Source organism: Melanotaenia boesemani, chromosome 21, assembly GCF_017639745.1.
Source record: "Melanotaenia boesemani isolate fMelBoe1 chromosome 21, fMelBoe1.pri, whole genome shotgun sequence".
NCBI lineage: Eukaryota > Metazoa > Chordata > Actinopteri > Atheriniformes > Melanotaeniidae > Melanotaenia > Melanotaenia boesemani.
The window spans coordinates 10,889,003-10,907,470 of record NC_055702.1 but is presented as its reverse complement, the minus strand read 5'-3'; the positions used below and the strand labels follow the sequence as shown (position 1 = coordinate 10,907,470).

General features: G+C 40.8%; 1 protein-coding gene across 3 annotated transcripts; it reads right to left on the bottom strand.

Annotated features, from left to right (window-relative positions):
- Window positions 1-1,900: 1,900 nt before the first annotated feature.
- On the bottom strand, window positions 1,901-16,736 carry fam53b (family with sequence similarity 53 member B). 3 transcript variants are annotated; one of them, XM_041974157.1, is made up of 5 exons: window positions 16,659-16,736; window positions 9,773-10,004; window positions 9,009-9,063; window positions 6,554-7,311; window positions 1,901-3,044 (listed from the first exon to the last, which is right to left on the bottom strand). In XM_041974157.1, exons 2-5 carry the CDS (start codon window positions 9,848-9,850, stop codon window positions 2,685-2,687), a joined length of 1,251 nt encoding a protein of 416 aa, XP_041830091.1. In that variant the 5' UTR covers window positions 9,851-10,004; window positions 16,659-16,736; the 3' UTR covers window positions 1,901-2,684. The 3 variants fall into 3 exon arrangements, with proteins under 3 accessions (XP_041830091.1, XP_041830090.1, XP_041830092.1); XM_041974156.1 differs by having other exon boundaries at window positions 16,534-16,698; XM_041974158.1 differs by lacking the exon at window positions 16,659-16,736 and adding an exon at window positions 10,147-10,486.
- Window positions 16,737-18,468: the final 1,732 nt, after the last annotated feature.

The following is an 18,468-nucleotide window of genomic DNA, read 5'->3' as shown; positions in this document are numbered from 1 at the left end:
TCCAGGCGAAATGGTGGTCGTATGTCACCCCGCTGTGTAAACTATCTGTCTTGGTATTTAAAAGGTCTGAAGGCCTACAGCTGACCTCAGTTTTAAAACAATCTGTCTTCTGGGGCTCCTTTCTGTGATGGGTGTGCAGCAGTTTATATATATATATATATATATATATATATATATATATATATAAAAGTGAAAGGAAAGCAATTTAGTTTGTACCTTAGTTCCTTCAATTATTTTATTGAAGGGGCATTTCTTGGTTTGAGCTGAGAAATCAAGAAAGCTTCCATGACATTTACATACGTTTCACATCCGATGACTGAACTTGTGCAATTTAAACATGCCGAGTAGTTCAAGTCTGAATAAATGTTTAAAACTTGATAAGATCATATAATCTGGGAGGAAAAAACGTGGTTTAAGCTCTCAAACTTAAGTTCGTGTATCTTTTTTTCCCCAAAATGCTCAAATACACCTGTTGGAAAACTGCAGGACATCTGTCGCCTAGAAGCTGAAGGGTGTTATATGGTGTGAATCATTGTTATAGCGGACCGTGCTTAACCTTTAGTGACAGTTCAAAAGTGACCACCACCCTGTTGTGACAGTGCTGATGGGGGTTGTGAACGAGTGATGTGCATAACATTGGCATGGTACACCCCTCCTGTTGTATGCCTATCTTCTCTCCGAACACAGCCTCCTTTCACTTCTGTCACTCCACTGATTAAAGGCTGGGGGCCCACAGTGTGTCAGTCTGCTGCACAGCACGTTTAACAAGGGCTGCTTTTACCCATTTCCTTCGTGACTCGGTGCATGCAGAAGTATTAACCAGCAAGCGGCTGACTGACTGTGCAAGCATAAAAGATTCTCATGCAACAACATAATCAATTTCAAGAGTATGCACTGGCCTTGCAGGCAACTGAAGTCCCCACAGATATGCTTTATGAGGTTTTTGAGCCTGTAGAATAGCATGACAAGTAACTCCTCAAATTACTCAGCCAATCGGGTGACTTTGCTCTCTCGACAGGATCTCACACTTTCAAAGAATGCCAAGCATCATTGTGAGTGCAAACATGCAGGACGGTGGTGCGATCAGCACAAAGCAGTGAATAAAAAAAAATCTTTAAAAATGACAGCAGTATAAACTCTGGAGGTTTGCACAGGCACCAGAGCTGGGGAGGGGAAGCAGACAAATGGAGCGGCAGCAGCAGCCCTGACACATGGCCCACATTTACAGCCGCCTCCCACGTCACTGTGCTCCTCAGAGAAAAAGCCCCTTTTGTTTCCCAAAGCGGAGTGGGAGGGAGATCTCTGGAGTGAACCATCGCTCTGCTCCACCCGCCATCAAATAATAAAAAAAAAAAAAAGGAAAGAAAGAAAGAAAAAAGGACCGGACTTCCCACCCCTGCTTGGCGTCCTCCCCTTACTCACTCCCCGCTTCAGCACACAAAGACAGGCCCATCAGTAGTACCACTACTACTGCTGTGATTGTCTTCTTCTGCAACTTAATTGGGTCAGTCTGCATTGTTGCATTAAAGACATCGCCAACAATGACCTTGCTGTTACTGCATGCGCTGTTAATAATTGTGAAATTATTCTCTCTACATATAGGCATCAGTAAAGAAAAGTCCTGCATTAAAACATGCCTCTTGTGTTGAATGATCTAATCTATGAGCCTATAATAGATTACATAATAAAACTACCTGTTGAGTTAAGAGTATAAGTTTTCAGACAGAATGTCAAACCAAATGCCATTGTCTCCCACTTGCATCTTCTATTTAAATTACCAAACAATTGAACTGCATTTAAAATTAACTATGTTCTGCCTGAATGCACAAGAGGACACAGACTAGAGACAACAACTCAGATTTTACAAGTGAGAACACTTAAATAATGTGATTACAAGTTACACATTTAAAACTGTGTTTATTTGTATAGAAATTATGCTCATGTTTACATAACTTTGTAGTTACAAATCGTAAAAAGAAAGAATATTAACCCTAGTAGCATCTCATAGTTTCTTTTAGACATTCAGGGGCATAAATGTCAGAGTTAGGCCTGAATTACTGAGGGAAATGTTAAGCTCTTCAGTATACTTTATTGGTGTTGTGTGCGTGCAGCTTGTTTCTCAGTAAGATTGAAAAGGGGTTTACTAACAGTTTCTCTTGAAGCAGTGTCCATTTCTCTCCATCATGTACCTATGTGCTATTAAAAATAGTCGGATTAAGAGGCACTCTTTCTAGTGTAGAGAATTTATACAAACCTGCTGTGAATTCTCTCCAAAAAAAAGCACAATTAGGCTAATCAGGGTCAAAGAGAAATGTTAGTGACCCCAAGCTCTGAGCCAACATTAATATATAATTTCTTTTTCTTCTTTTTTTTTTTTTTTTTTTACACTTTTAAGTTGCATTTCCACTCAAATCTGTCCTCCCTGACTTCCTTTTTCTCCTGAGACACAGTTGAGAAACCACACAGTGGGGTGAGTCACTTTTGACTAGATGGAGTCCTCATACACAAAGCTCCTGTTCAGTCTCTCCTCAAGAAAAAACAAAAGACAAGTGCTGATACGCTTGCTGCATTAGCATTTCATGTGCTTCCTCCTTAAGACTATCAGTACGATTGATTGTACCACCTGATGAACTTCCAACACCTCTTGGTTAGAATGAGTTTCCACAGGAGGATCGCATCTTAAATCAGTTTCTCTCGATTTGCTCGATATCGAGCTCGCCTCCCAGCTGATACACATCCTTCCTTGTGCTACACAGCCCCGCCCACAGAGGCTCACTGTCCTTTCTGTTGGTGGTTCCTGGTGTTGTGTCACCATGGTCTGTGGAGTTCCAGTCTGCGTCCTCTGTCGTCCCAGACGGCTGGTTCCTGGTGATCTCGCTGTCTTTGGACTGATGCTGAGCGTCCTCCAAGCTGTGCTCGTTTGCAGACGAGTCGTCGGAATCGCAGCGATAAGTGCACCTGAGAGCGGCGAGGGTCTGGCTCGACTCGCATATGTCATCGCCTGTGATTCCAGGGCAGCTAAGGCTGTGGAAATTCCGAAGTTTCTGCAGAGAGACCAGATTAGTTTGTTTAGAAGTAGAAAATGCATGTACTCCAGGAAACCATGTCAAATGTTAAGTTTAGAGTCTCCGTTGTGACAGCATATTTAGTGAAGAAATCAAAAATATTCCCTTCATCTTGGACTGTGACCCAAGCTCCAATTACGACACAAAAATATTTAAAATCATACAACCATGGGATGAAAACAATCCCTCTTCTGTGCTCATACAGTCAGTGGGTGAGTGAGTGAGGTCAGCGTCGGACACTGAGCACAACCACAATAATATAAATATGTAACAAGAATTCAAGCGTATACATTAAGCCTGTATTTCATACCGGAGACAGAGTGAGACCGCAATGCTCTGATCTGAGGTCCAACAGGAACCCAGGCAGCAAGTGGCTAGATACCCAGCGGGTGAACATCACTCACGTTGGCCTTTTGACACTGCTGGCCTTTTGCTGGCCCTGCACAATGCACACATACATCTGGGAAACCTAGAAACTCCTTTAGGCAAATACACATACGCCAATGCTGCTCTAGGCGAGTCCTGTGACAGCTGTGCGAGCTGGAATGAGGAGCTTTACGACTGGGCTTATCCAATCTGTATAGCTAATGTGGAGAAGTCAGGACAGCTGCCTCATGCTTCACCGCTGCAGAGAGAATAGGACCTCTGTGAAACCTCCCGTCATTTGTGAGTTTATGTAATACATAACAGGCATGGGACTGTTGGGGATGCAGCTCACAGCCAAGTTTAATAACTGTGGCTGCTACTCATCAATATATTAAAGTGGAGTTTATATTTCTAAAATTGTTCAAAAGAAGAACTCAAAGCACATCTCAAGTTTCAAGATCATAACTGCTTTTGGGCACTTGTGATCAGTTTATAACCATGAGGTACGCTGAAGGTGGGAAAGCTTTGCTTTAGAGAACATATTTGCCATTTCTGTTGGAATGATTTATTACAGTAATTAATAGTTAATAATCAATAAATTTGTCAAAAGACTAAATTATATGTAGCCCCTGGGAAAAGACACATGAATGAGCCCAGGGTGAGCAGCTGCAACCAGGTGAGTAAAGGAGTTGAGGATAGTGCATATCCATAAAATTTGTCATTTTGATGTTTTTTTTTTTTTCATATAATTAAAATTTTTAAGCCATGATGCAACAGCTCTGAATCAAATCTGATGTGCATTTAAGATGCATAGTTGATATGCATTTTTAAAAAGATGCTGATAAACATGGGGGTACAGACCTTTTTTAATGGAGGTTTTTAATCAGTGTATCCATCTTCTTTATATGTTTATAACCAATGTATTTAGAGAAGCATGGCTATTCTGTCATGTCATTATTAGGAGACTCTTTTTAATAATTTAGGTTATAATGGGCTAATAAAAGACTGGAGAGATTTTTAAAATAAAAACAAAAACGCCATAAAACCTCAAACAACAGTGCAAAACTAGGAATTCAGCCTATACCATTGAGACTCAGGCTTCAAATCTTCACTTTTGACTGATTCCTTGTTGGTTCGCTAAAGATTTTAGCTCCCATTTTAAACAAGATTTATCGTCCTATAAAAAATGTTAACTATATAGGCCAAAGTGGTCATTGGTGAAGTTAAAGGAAGGTGATAACTGTGAAGTTATGATCCGAGTCTCAAACAGCGGTGAGAAAGGTCTTAGCGTTGGGTAACGGTAGATCAAAGGGAACCCTGCTGTTTTTCTTGGCTCTGGTCAAGCAAGGACATTTGTCAACACCAGGCAAGTGTCCCATTGCTGCCCTCAGCATTAGCACTTCAGCCTCTGCAGCCAGACTTTTGGACCCGACCACGGGACCAAACTAATATGGGCATAAGTAGTCTGGACTATAGCAATATAAACAAAGCACACTTTAGCTCCAACTCACAGGAGAGGAGTTGCTCTGCAGAGAAAGAATTATGGGCTGAGAAAACCCTATGACAGTGTGTCTAACACAACATAATGGTGCTGCTTGCCATTCCCGTGACCGCGCAGAAGGACTCCTCATCCATACTGACCTTGACTCTCAATCCATAAAATCTGATCAATAGCTCACGAGGTCCAATTGTGGCAGCGATCCACCCACTGAGCTGAATTTACAGAAATCGATATCTCTTTAGATGACATGAACCTTCCCTCTCTTCCTTTCTTTGCGACAATCTATAACCTCTGCCACAACTGCTTTACTTCCTGACATTCACACCAGTACAGTGTACCACGCAGAGGATCACAGTTTCTCCAAGTAAATTACACCACTGTGGCATGCTGCGTGGGTGAGAGGGCACTTTGAGAGACACACTCAGCACTGTAAGGTGACTTTGAATCCTGAAAAGGTGGCACACACGAAACACCAGCAAGTGGCAAGTGAGCTTACTCCATCATTATTAGATTTCTTAATTCAATTCAACCGTTAATTAGTAATAAATGTCCCCAACTATCATGTTTTCCCCTACACTGCAGGATAATAATGAAGGGATTCAAAAAGATCTTTGTTTGAAAAATGAATAAATACAGTCTTTATTCTTTCTACCTGTGCTGACAGCAAACATCCTTCCTGGCAGAAAGACATAGAACAATACACAAACAGCAGGAAAGATCCACTGCTAACGAACCCCGCACCCTGACACTACTCTGTGAAAATATTGTTGGTTGCCTTGCCTAAGGCTGTTTTTTCTCCACGCTGACCTCGACTCTGTTTGAAGCTTGTGTGGCGTCTGCTTGTCCTGTCACAGCGGTGCTGTTGTTGAGACACTGCTGAACTCTGAGTGACTTTCTCAGAGGGGCCAAGTCCAGCTCTTGAGTTTATGATCCAGGCAGGGCATGTGTGTGGTGCAAAGAGAGAAAACGCCTGCCAGGATGTGAAGATAAAACCGACTGTCTGCTGAAAACTTGGCCCTCTGCAGATAGTTTAAATTACGCAAACAAATTTGTCTCATAACGCTGGCTATCTTTGGAAGTTCTGCAATCGTTTAACTCTCTTCGGTCTCTACGAATGCACATACACACACATAATGGAATGTGGCCCTGTGAGTTTGCACGAACGATTGCTTTTCATGACAATGCCTGCAGAAACACTAAGGTGTGCTGAGGCAGAATGGACACAATGGGGTGACCTTTACTGGAAGTGTTTGTTTACCCAACATAAAAAGGTAAATATTGCTCCAACAACAGACTGTAACAAGTAAATGTTACAGAGAATGATGGAGGTAGCAGAGCCTCCAGCTGTAATGACCATATCCTAGACAGTAATTGTTTAGAGCAGGGGTTCTCAAACCTTTTGAAGCCAGGGACCCCTTACAGGGAAGAAAATCTACCAAATAATTCCATTATTCTGATTCAATATAACTTAACTACAACTTAAAGATGCACAATGCATAATTTATCCTTAAATCCTTAAAATTCTGCATTCTGGACTCATTTGAAAGCAAAAACTTAATCATTTCATTGGTTTGACTTTCAATAGTTCTGCAGATGATAATTGACACATTAAAACACTGACCTGGGTCATTTTTGCCAGATCCAGTGAAGGCCTCTGTTTATGTGTGTCATCTGGTCTCCTGCGCTTCACTCCAATCTTTTTGTCATTTAGGACGCACGGTTGCGAGCGACTACGGGCAAGACCACCCTGTCCACCGCGGCGCTCCAGCTCCGGAGTGGAGTCTGGAGAGCTGTGTGGCGAGGATGCTCGAGGCTCTGGGAGGCAAATTTGTTCATGAGAGAGGTAGAAGGGCTGGACTGACGGCTCGGAGGGCAGGGGCATTGAGGTGGAGGGTGTAAAGCCGCTGAAGGCAGAAGGCCATTGTATGCGCTGGGTGAGGCAGGGTGGCTCCAAAATGTTGGAGCGGGCGGGCAGGCTGAAGCTAGAGCTGCGTTGCATGGCCGGGAAGCCAAGCTGCACATTTCCAACGCCGCTCCGCTGGACGCTGCCTCCGCTATGGCACCTCCTTTTCTCCACAGCCGTCCACACGCGAGAGCTCTGAGGGCGCCAGGTGGAGCGGCAACCACCAAAGTCGTCTGAGCAAGACAGGGATCGACACTGGCGCTTGCTGGGCGGAGCCGTGGAGTGCGAGGATGCCGTCTCAGTCAGGCTGAGGTCCTGCAACAATTTGGTGATTGTGTTTGAAGTAGAGCCAACATCCCAGTCCCAGTTGGCAGAACTTCTGTGTACCTCGGTGTACCACAGGTTCTCCAGGCTGGTCCCAACTGGCCTCTGCTGTATGGCACAGCTGTGTCCCACCTCACGCCATCGGCTTGTTTCTGCAACAAAAAGACCGGATTCATTTCCAAAGATAATCCATTAAAAGATTAAAACCTAAAATATAACATAAAATGAAGTAATAAATGCATATAATTTGAATCCATCTGTCTGTTTAATTTAGTAAAATGATCTAAATACAAGCTTTTTAACAGAAGTGATCATCACAGCTGTTAAAACCAATTTTTACTAACTCTATAGGGTCAAATTTTTTTGAAAAGGATTTTCAACAAAATAAAAATCATCTCACTGATTCAAATAGCAAAGCCTCTCAAAGGAACAATAAGCAATATGAGAATTATTTTTGGCTTGAAGTTTAGAAACTGGAAACAAAAAAAAAGTTTTCAGTGGAAGCTTCTACAGTTGTGAGAGTTTAGCAACATCCAATCTGGTAACTGACACCACCCACTGGTTTGTGTAATTGGCCCAAAAAAAAAACCTATTCACTGGGCATTGCTTTGGTGTCACAGGTCTGCATGCACAGCTGACTGTAAGATATAATACAATGTCCATAGTCTTTATGTTGCATCAAATGTCAATAATCATAAGCATTATCACTAGGGCTCCAAAATGTATATTAAGCTTACCATTACTGCAACGGTAACTTTTAATAGTGTTGCAAAGATAATTTGACATGAAATAGGGCAAGCCAATAAAGGATCAATTCCACTTAGCAGAAGTTTAACTTATGTGCATGCTCTACAACCCGTATAGAAACATAGTGCAGCTTTCATTAATCCACCTGAGATAAGCACAACATATTTAGGTATTTTCTTATATAATACAAGTTGTCATAATGACAATATTCACTATAACACTGCAGAGTGCATGTTTTCTTTAATGTGGTGCAGCCCTCATTCTTATTAAAGCTTGTTAAGAGTTCTCCACCTGACCAGATGTGGCTCTGTTGTCTGCCGTCACTCATCATCTCTGCCTCAGTACCATAGCTTCCAGTCAGAAAAGCACCAGAAAATCTTCAATTTCTGAGTAGATCAGCCAACTTAACAGGCCACTCAACTCTGACTCAGTTGCTAAACATTGAGGCAACTGCCCACTCCTGGTATGCAGAAGGTCTATTCTTCCCTGGAGATAAAAATCCCCAAAATACCATCTACAATACACGGGCAGAACAAAGAACAAAAGGCCTGCGGGTACTGCTGTGTTCTCCGACTTTGCCCGTGTCATACACACTCAGTGCAAAGTTGCTGCAAGTAAATGATATATTTAATCTTATAATAGAAAAATCCCTAAAGGCCATTACTGTTACTGCATGGGAAAGTTAACGACATGGGCTTTGGTAATCATAACTAGATTAGTAATATGGAGTCAGCGTGTCCACAGCCTTTAGTGCTATGAGATTCCTGCAATGATAAAGTGCAAACATGCAGACACTTGAGTACATTTATAGAGGCAAAACCACCTGTCAAACATGTTTCAGATGAACCTATGTAGCCTTCCACCACATGCAGCAAAGCCTGCTTGAAGCCAATCTGCCAGTAATTCCTTTGCAGTGTAACATTTATAATGGCTGCTTCCAAATCAGCAGCAAAACCTGACACTTTCAGACCTCTACAAGCTGCAGAGAATCATTCTGAGGATATAATTCCATCTTGTCATTTGGGATGAGATATAAAGCACTCTGTATCACTTTTACACACATTTTTATTAACATTGATTACACCAAACTGCAAATGCTTACCCATGAGTCCACAAGTGAAAAGTGCCGCCCCTTGGCTCATGGTCTGCGCCTGGAACTGCAGTAATACAGAAGAAGATTCACCATAAGCTCATTAAAAAGCCACTGAAATAAAATTAATAAGAGACTCTATTGACCAGTTTTAATATATCAAGAAATGAAAAAGCAAAACTAACACAAGCTATGAAAAAGGAAGCCTTTGTGTGGGCATAATTTATTGTAGTGTGACTCAACAGAGAGAAACGCCGTGATGCTACCGATTGACCGTGCAATGACTTCATTTCACGAGACTAAGACAGCACACTCAGTCCAGATTAGTGGGGGAATTTTCTCACTCTGCTGACAGGAAACACATTACTACTGCATGGATGCAGACTAGGAAATTACTTAGTTGGTCAGCATAGTGGAACTAAAAAAAAATGTCATTGTCATTTTGAGGGGCGAGAAATGAAAATGGAGAACTGAAACTTATTGTTGGGAGCTATTATAATGTAATTACCAGTAAATGCAAATTAAACATTCTCACAAACATCCACATTGCTCTGACATCACATCCTGTGAGTTTGTCAGGCATTACTCATTCCCTTTAGCTAAAAGTAAAAATGAATCTTATTCAATTTGACTGAACAGCAAAAAGATGTGAAGACATAAATGATGTGGACCAATAAGTGGTCAGTAAGTTTCCTAATTCAGAGCAGCACCAGTCCTGTCTTTAGACAAGCTCAGGTGAGGCCTCTTGGCAGGGGTACACAAACAGAACCTCTCACCGTGCCCAAATCCGTACGTTTGGATGTTACATCATCGGCACCCTTCTTTTCCAGTGTTTTCTTGTAAATGATCACCATGGCAACACACTTCCATGTCCCAAGCCGTTCCAATAATGGCAATTTAAGCTGCAGGTCATTTTGACAGGCATGGTGTGAGCAGGCTGGTTTCTTATAAGCTTAAGACGGACTCCCTCAACTCCTCCAGGAATGTGTTTCACTCCTTGGCCCGATTCTGAGCAGACACACAAAGATGAGCACAGGATTAGAATTCAGTACATATCTGACATTCTGTCGACCATATAAGCAGATGACAAGGGAGAACATTTTCCCCTGAGTAGAGGCTCTGAAATGCATCATTAAATGCAGAGGCATACCCAACATTCAGCAGCATCCAACATCTGATGGCTCAAAAGGTCCGACAGACAAATGTGTAGCTTGCCACATTAGCAGTGGCACTTAGACACTGCCATACCTTGAGTTAAGCGTTTATGTTGGCATGCAACATTCAGTTAATACAGCATTTACCATTTCATAAATCCTGAATCAATCTTTTAAAGTTAAAGTGAGTAACAATAACAGGTTTAACTGCTTTGCTTAACAAATTATTACATTTTATGACCTTAGACTGAAACATAGATATCTATCTGGGCATTGGATCCTTCTACACATGAGATAAGAGAACCTGCAGAAGAGGAGGGTTGCTCATTAAGAACCAGAAGTACAGGAATTAGCAGCTGTGGATGCTTTTTATTATTATTTTTTTTAAGTATACGTTAATGATGTGATTAATGGAGGATTAATTAGGATAATACTTATTGTTTCAGGCAAAAATAGAAAATAGTGTAAATATATGTATACAACCCTTTTCAAAACATGACAAGACAAAGTTATTATAGGCCAAGCGAGGACAGAACAACATCAGACACAGGTGTGGCTTTTCCTAGATACTTCCTGATGCAGGTCTCTTTAGCGAGAGGCTGAATTTATTTGTTTTCTCTACAGCAGGTAAGGTAACATACTAATGAAGTCACAATTTGTTGCAAGATAAGAGTGTGAACATTTAAAATGGTTCCTATCTTTGTTTTTTCTCTTTTTTTTTTACAGTGAATGTGTACATATACACCACTATGTTCTCTCTATATCTAGCAGGTGTAGCTGAGACAAAAACAGATCTATCCAAAGGTAGCAGCATCTGCAGCTTTTAGTGAACCATGAATTTATTACAGGAGAAATATTTTCTGCAAAAACAAACTAGAAAGGTATGCATACTAAAAACGGGCAATTACATTTTGTCTCGATTTATCCTCTGAGAAGCATTAAGGATTCTTCAAAAAGACATGGCAGTCTAAAGATAATCCAGTTTGGACCACCCAACTGTCTGGCAAACAGCTAACAAACATCCTGAAACTCAAAGCAGTACTTGGGTATAAGCTATTTGCTCAAACTCACAGGGCTTACAGTTTTGTTTAGTTTTTTTCTGGTTTAGACTTTGTGCAAATAGAATTGGCTTTAACTTTTGTGAATAACCTTTCAGAGTCGCCTCTCATGCAAAGAAATGATTTAATACAGAACAAAGCAAGCTAACACAAACACAGATACACAAAATCTCTCCCTAAGCTCCTACAAGAACATCTTGTTTAACACTTACAAACCTACAAAATAAGAAATTCAAATGAGGTCTATAATTTGAAAAGTCATTTTTACAATTAAGGTGAATGAAAACATGGTACCAGCACTGACTGGTGTCAAGGTGTCACCTGTGCTGTTTTATGTCAGTGTTTTCACTTCCATGTGGCCTCTTTCAGCATGCCACCAAAAATGGAACTATATACCTTGTTTTATCCTTGCCTGTTCATGTCGAAGGGCGCGTGAGTTTCCTCAAAAGTGTTCCACTATGGAGTACATAGAGGAATAGAGCAAAGTCAGAGTTGTGTAATTGACTCCTCAGGGGCTGGCTGGGAATAGCTGACCTTGTGGTTATCAAAACAACCCTCTTCACATTAATGCTGCACCACCATTACAGTAAAACTGCTGATTAGCTACAGATGAAAATCTAAATAATCAACACAGAGACTTCTACTACCACTAGATCAGTTACACTTGAGGCCAAGTCAGGGTAGAGGAACAGAGCAAAGTGGGCACAAGATGGTCGTATGATTGCCTGCAAGGTCAGCGGGTGTCTGTTTAAATGACACAACAACTGCAGGCAGAGGAGAAGGGAAACAGAAAGAGACAGGGCAACAAAAGAGTGTTCTGTGCAGAAGATGAGACACCACGGGAAACAAAAGAGGCAACATCAGAGGTTGTAGTAGTGGGGTGGAGGGTGTAGTTGCAAACGGGGTCGGGGGGGGCATCACAAGACCCTGCAGGAGTAGACATGCTGGAGGTGGTGTTTGCATTCAGCATATGATTTCCATTACTAGCACTTATCACATCAAGAAAACAACTTAAACAAGTGGGTGTTTTTGGGTGTTCTTCAAAGACACCAACACTGTTCGTGGGACGTCTGCAGCTTTAACTCGGTGCCTGTGCAAGCTGAAAAGAAGAGAGCTTGAGGCTGGACTAGGTAAAGCCAGATTATAATGTGAGATAACTATGGAACTGCAAGGGGCTGGAAAAAAAACTGATGTATATTTATTATCCTTAATGGCCTGGAGATGAATGCAGATGGCACCGACACTGAGGAATAAAAAAAAAATCTTCTTAAGGTTAAGTTTGCTCAAACAAAGAGGCTACTAAATGATGCTTCCTTTCCCTAACGTGAGGAAAAGACAGTTGTCTAGCATTCTTAATATTTCTACTGTAAACAACACCCATTATATTCAGTTGGAGAAAATTTCAACAATTCCATCATCCTTCTCATGCACTGGCTTTTTACCCCATAAATCTGAATGAGTGCTTTAAGTGGGTGAGGTTTATAACATAATTATAAACATTCCTTGGATAAATGACACAACTTGAACACGCAATTATAAGAGCCTATCCTAGCCCAACAGCCTCAGAAAACCATTCAAACTTGTGTCAGTTTGTAAGTAATAAAAAAATATGGTGAGGGCTGCTGGCAAAGCAAAACTTGTCTTTTTTCTTGTACAGACAAACCTGGAAAGCAAATGTAAAAGCCCAACACCCAACCCATTCACCTCATACTGCATGCACTGCTGTGTTCAAAGACGCAACTATGATCTAAATGAGGTATGAGCTAGAATTTCTGCCCATGGGGTGCCACTCCCCTTCTGATGTCAAAAGCCAAATCACCTCCATAACGATGCTGTCATTATCTGGAATCAGTGGGAGTCTATACGTTCTGCAGTCCGATAGCACTTTATCTGAGTTAAGGCAGGAGCCACCATGACTAATGAGAAGTCTAATCTTTGAGAAGGGGAAGAACATTGGAGGACATTTCCCCTCAGACGTGGCATTCTATCACATGCAAACCAGGCTGCTGACTGACTGCACCAATGTCTGCAGAGCCAGCAGCCCTCCTAAAAGACAACAACAATGCTGTCTTGGATAAGCTGATGAGACTTCACGCTTCCTTTGTGGTCACTGAAAGCCTTTCAAACATTGCCACTTCTGGTTGTCATAAACATCAAGCGATCATGCACCATAAATGACAGAACAAGTGAGGAAACCACAGAACCTATTGGGTCAAGTTAAAGCGAGAGCTTGCTTAAATGTCAACTCAGCTTTTGAAAACCTGCACAGACCCTACTGTACTTACTCAAAAAGCTCCAGCAGTGCCATTTTCTGAGTCATACATAAACTGTTGTCAAGTCCAGAAGAATAAACCATCACCTCAGCCATTACAATTGACACTGAACCTGCCATTACTGCCCCAAGAGCAGTTTCCCAGATTGAGCAGCTTTTCCATACATTGCTCAGACTGTAATCCTTTGGGTTAGGGCACTATTACATAAGGATTTGGCAGCTTTTTGTCTGACTGACTATTAGACCTAATACTAATCCGTGTTATAGCATTTGGACAGCTGGTGGAAACAACACTATATGATATGATTACTATCCTTTATAGGCTAAATAAGACATTTAGCATCTCATCCTTTTTTTTTTTAAATTTATCACATTGCTTAATGTTTCCCATTAAAAAGCTGTCATCTAAAAAAAAGCTTAAAATAAAATAGTTCAGATGTTAATTTGAATTTCTATCCACCTTTGAGCTTCCTGAAAGAATAGCAGTCTGCCCTGTGTCCTGCTCTGAACAATCCCAGGATTGTGGTCGTCTCAAAAATAGCAGCATCTGTTAAGCATCTGAGATGGCCAGGCTTAAAAACTAGAATTTTTCTGATCTGGCCATCTCAGGATTTGTGCTGCTCTTCATCACTGCACCACTTGTTAGAGGAATGTTGGATAAAAGCTTGGCTATCCTGTTCTGAGGAAAAATTCACTGGGAGAAAATATCCACGTTCCTAATATTCTCGTTACTACAAGCTGTTGCTGCTGAGTTGCAAGCAGGTTCCATATCAAATTTAAGAATTGCCTTATTAATTTATTTTTAAGTCATAAAGGTGGATAAGCTTCAGCAAAATGTCATAGACTAAATATCTGAACTATTCGAACAGTTCTGCCTTTTTCTTTTTCACAGTGAGAACTCCAGGTTTTCTGAAACCTGAAACTTTTTTTGTTGTTGGTGTCATTACTTAGATCCCACAAAGAGCAGGTGGTACTAAGTACTGTCGAGGCTGACTGAAAAGAAATTTATGAAACTCATTGCAGGGTACTGGCTAGCCCACAGCTGTCCACAAGTTCACAGAAATTAGACTAAGTCAAGCAGGAGGCTCACTCTGTGTTTTAAGCTGTGAGTGAATAGTCAGAAATGAGCATGGCTGGAAGGCTTCAATAGTAGTTATCAGGCTCAGTTGAGGGCCTGGGGTACAGCCAAGGTCTCCCAGGCATGCAGCTGCCCACTTACCATAAACACAAAGGCTCAGCATGGCTATGCATGGCAGCCAGGGAGGCCTACGTTTTAAAGCAGGCCTGCTGTTTAATTATCTCATACATAATCACTTGCACTGTATACATTTGTCTAGAACAAGAGCTTTGTTGAGCTCTCTAATCAAGGCTTTCAGCAAACCTGTCCAAGTTGGAGAGAAATGTTGTCCACTTGAATGCTAAATCTAACAAAGTCTCTTAATTGCACAAGACTGAAGATACAACAGCCCAGAGGAATACCACTGCATGCAAATGGACCAAATAAGTGTAGGTCTGACCAAGTTGATATGGCTCCATTTATGTCAAATAAAAAAAACACGGTAAGAGAGCACTGTACTGTACATGCAGAAACTGGTTCTTTCACAGATTATTACATAGAATTACCACCAAAATATAAGAACTGAGTTCATTTCTTCCAAGTGAATGAACAATCTTGCAATGTGGGTAATGCAATCAACAAGTTCTCAACATTTTATCTAAATATCTCCAAGTGACGATAGAGAGCTTCTCCTGTACTTGAGCAACAGTTTTTCATATGCAGCTTCAAGCCCTCCAGGTGGATGCCTCTCAGTTTCAGAAGAAAGGGCCCTGAAAACTGAGCTTGTCCAAGTAACCAGCAAAAACAGTCCCTTAAACCCCTTTTCCAAAATCCCCCATGAAAGGGAAATGAGTTTGGCAAAGAACTAGTGTGACTGCAGCTTGCAGTATGTTACACATGCAGGCCACAGAGCAAACAGGATTTTGAACTTGATGAAGGGGGCATAAGCAGCTAATTATAAAATATTAGATCTACATGCAGCAAATGTCTGCCATTTAACAGCAAGTCTCAAAATTTGGCCACATGTCTGTTCAAGCCACTTATGAACTTTCACAGATATAATCACAGACTTGGGACACTTTGAGGAGTTCAGGTTTAACAAGTTATTGTGTTTATAATCCTAGTGAGCACTTAAACTGCTGAATGTGTAAGACTGTGAGTGAACTGGCGGCCTGTCCAGGGTGCACTCTGCTTCTTGCCTGATAGCAGCTGGGCCAGGATCCAGCACCCCCTGACAAGAATTGAAATAAGTGGGTATAGAAAATGGATAGATGGAAGGTTGGCTTGATGGAGATAAGAAGACATTCCAATGCAATAGCACAGACTGTAACAAAATGTCAAAAACATGACACTACCACAATTAATTTGGCCTTAAAAACTAATTAAATGGGCTTACTTATGTGCCACTTAAGATTCTGCCATGCATGCCTTACATGAGAGGAAGCCAGATTGAGATCAGAGTATCTGCCCTTTATAGTCTGCCAATTCAAATGAAGTGCATTTAATCCAACACTTGGGCGATTAATCTAATTTAATTTATACTTATTGTAAATTCCACAGCAAGCCAAGCACACGATCAAAAGTGGAAAAACTTTTTTTCTAATAACTTCTCTTCAACATTTGATCACATTGTGCTTCGTAGCAAACTGAATGACCTAAAACAGACAGTATAACATGACGAAGGGGTTGACAGAAATCAGTTCAAGAGGCACTTACATGAGTATTAAGCCAGACAAAACAAAAGGGACACAGTTCACATGGGGAAAAGTTGCTAAGCTAACTAACTGAAGCTATGCTGAACATGAGCTGAGAAGACTAGTTTACAACTGGCCACTTCTAATCGACTTTGTCATCATAAAAAATACCCTTTAAGTGCGACACACACTTTTAAAACCAAAATAAACATATGTCTTAACTCTTCCTGAAGTAGAGATAACAGATGCTACAATGAACTGACCTAAAACAGAAACTTATTTGACCAAAAAGTACCACTCACGGGCATCACGGTGACCACCTAGGATCAACAACGACAGCGGGTAGCTGGTTAGTTTAGGATGAGCATAATGAGTATTGTTGTAGCTGAAATGCAAAACAAGACAGGAAGCAAGGCGAGCAACTCACTTCAAGCACTCCTCCAGACTACAACATTGCCCCAGTGCACTGCTGGGTCCAGCAAGACTACACGCTAATAAGCCTGTGACAACATACACGAGCAATACCACTTTTGACAGGGGAGAAGGGCTCACAATGAGTCATTTATACCTAAAAATCTTTCTTTAAACGTCAACTTTTTGTTTTATTTGGCTTATTTAAAATATAATAGACGTTTAATTGAGTCTTAAAGTGGAAAAAAGTGGAAAATATTTACATTTTTGTTAGAATTTGTAAAAGACTCCACCCCCATGCTTGTGACAAGTGGTCGAATCCACCCTGAAGTAATGAAAAGTAATCACAGTTTTGAGCTGAGCATATAGACAAGCTACTTTCACAATACACAGTAGTGAGTGATATATGACAACATATAATGAATGTGTGTGGCTTTGTAAAATAGATATGTGTGTCATTTAGACATAGCTATTCTCCTTCACAAAATGAGCTCTTGTATGACTCAAGCTACTTCTAAATAAATGCATACATTACAAACAGATGTTCAACCAGGAATTAAAGTCTTTCTAATAATTTGCATTAGCATTTACAATGGTATTATTTTACCACGTAGGATTAGTTGTTCATATATACACAAAAATACTGTGATAATATGCATAGCTGACTCACCCACAAAACGAGTGTAATTTGTACCCCTCAACCATCCAAAGTAGGGATGTTCTTTCAGTACAGCCAGTGTATACAGTAATAACTGTGTGTTTGCTTAGCTTTCTGTATGTTTAAGCATTGTTAACATTGTGAGCCTATATAAGAGTGCTTACACAGCAATTCTGGGTCTATTAAACCAGAAAGCAACTGGACTTTATTGGATAAGTCCCATTGGAATCTGTAATACAAAAAGTCCTATGTCTGATAACATCATACACAGTTAGTTAATATATTTTGTGTGGACAGAAGTTGCCACAGTGGGCCTCACAAGGGTGGGGAGCTTGAGGCTCACCCCTGGCAGACACTATTGTTAATCATGGAGTAACATCTGTTGTGTGCTTCTAATCTGCCTCAGACTGTCAGACTGTCCTCTTCGGTTTTAGACTGTCTGCCTTTTGTGTTTAAAGGCACCCAGGATTTGTCTCCTAGACTATGTAGGCTACAATGTGGGGGGGTTAGAAAAAAAAAAAGATGGATAGCAGAGGAAAATAGTTTATATAGCAAACTTTGCATTTCCAGTTTGTTTTTGTTTTTTTTGTTTTTTTTCCTCTGGAAAGCCACAGATGATTCTTGAGGATCAAAGCAGCTTGAATTGTAACAGGGAGTGGGAGTTTTGTGGCTCAAAAAGTTTGGCAGGGTGTGTTATGACTGTCAAATCCACAGGGGGCAGTATCCACCAATCATTTAACAACAAAAACCTTTAAAAAAATAACCTAAAGCATAATAGATTACACATATATGAGGAATATAGGTCTTGATTTATCTGTATTCAGTGTTTGACTTTGTGAATGCAAATGTAGCTTTCATATGGTTGACAGTAAGTAGCAAGTGATCTTCCAGAGAGCCCTTGCAGTATGCTGCATGCCATCTGTGGTTCACTGGCTGCAGACAGATGGCTGAAGGACTCCTGTTACAGGAGCCATCTCTTCTCGACTTTAATGAACAGTTAATCCTCTCTATCACTAACAACATTTCCTGTTACATCAGCTATAGAAGTTTGTTCTGAGTCATATTTCTAAACAAATACAAAATATCGTAGACAAATATCCATCTCTGTTCAACCAGCAGCACAAAATTAGTTCAGAAAATGATTCAGCAAGAGTTTAAAAAAGTTCTG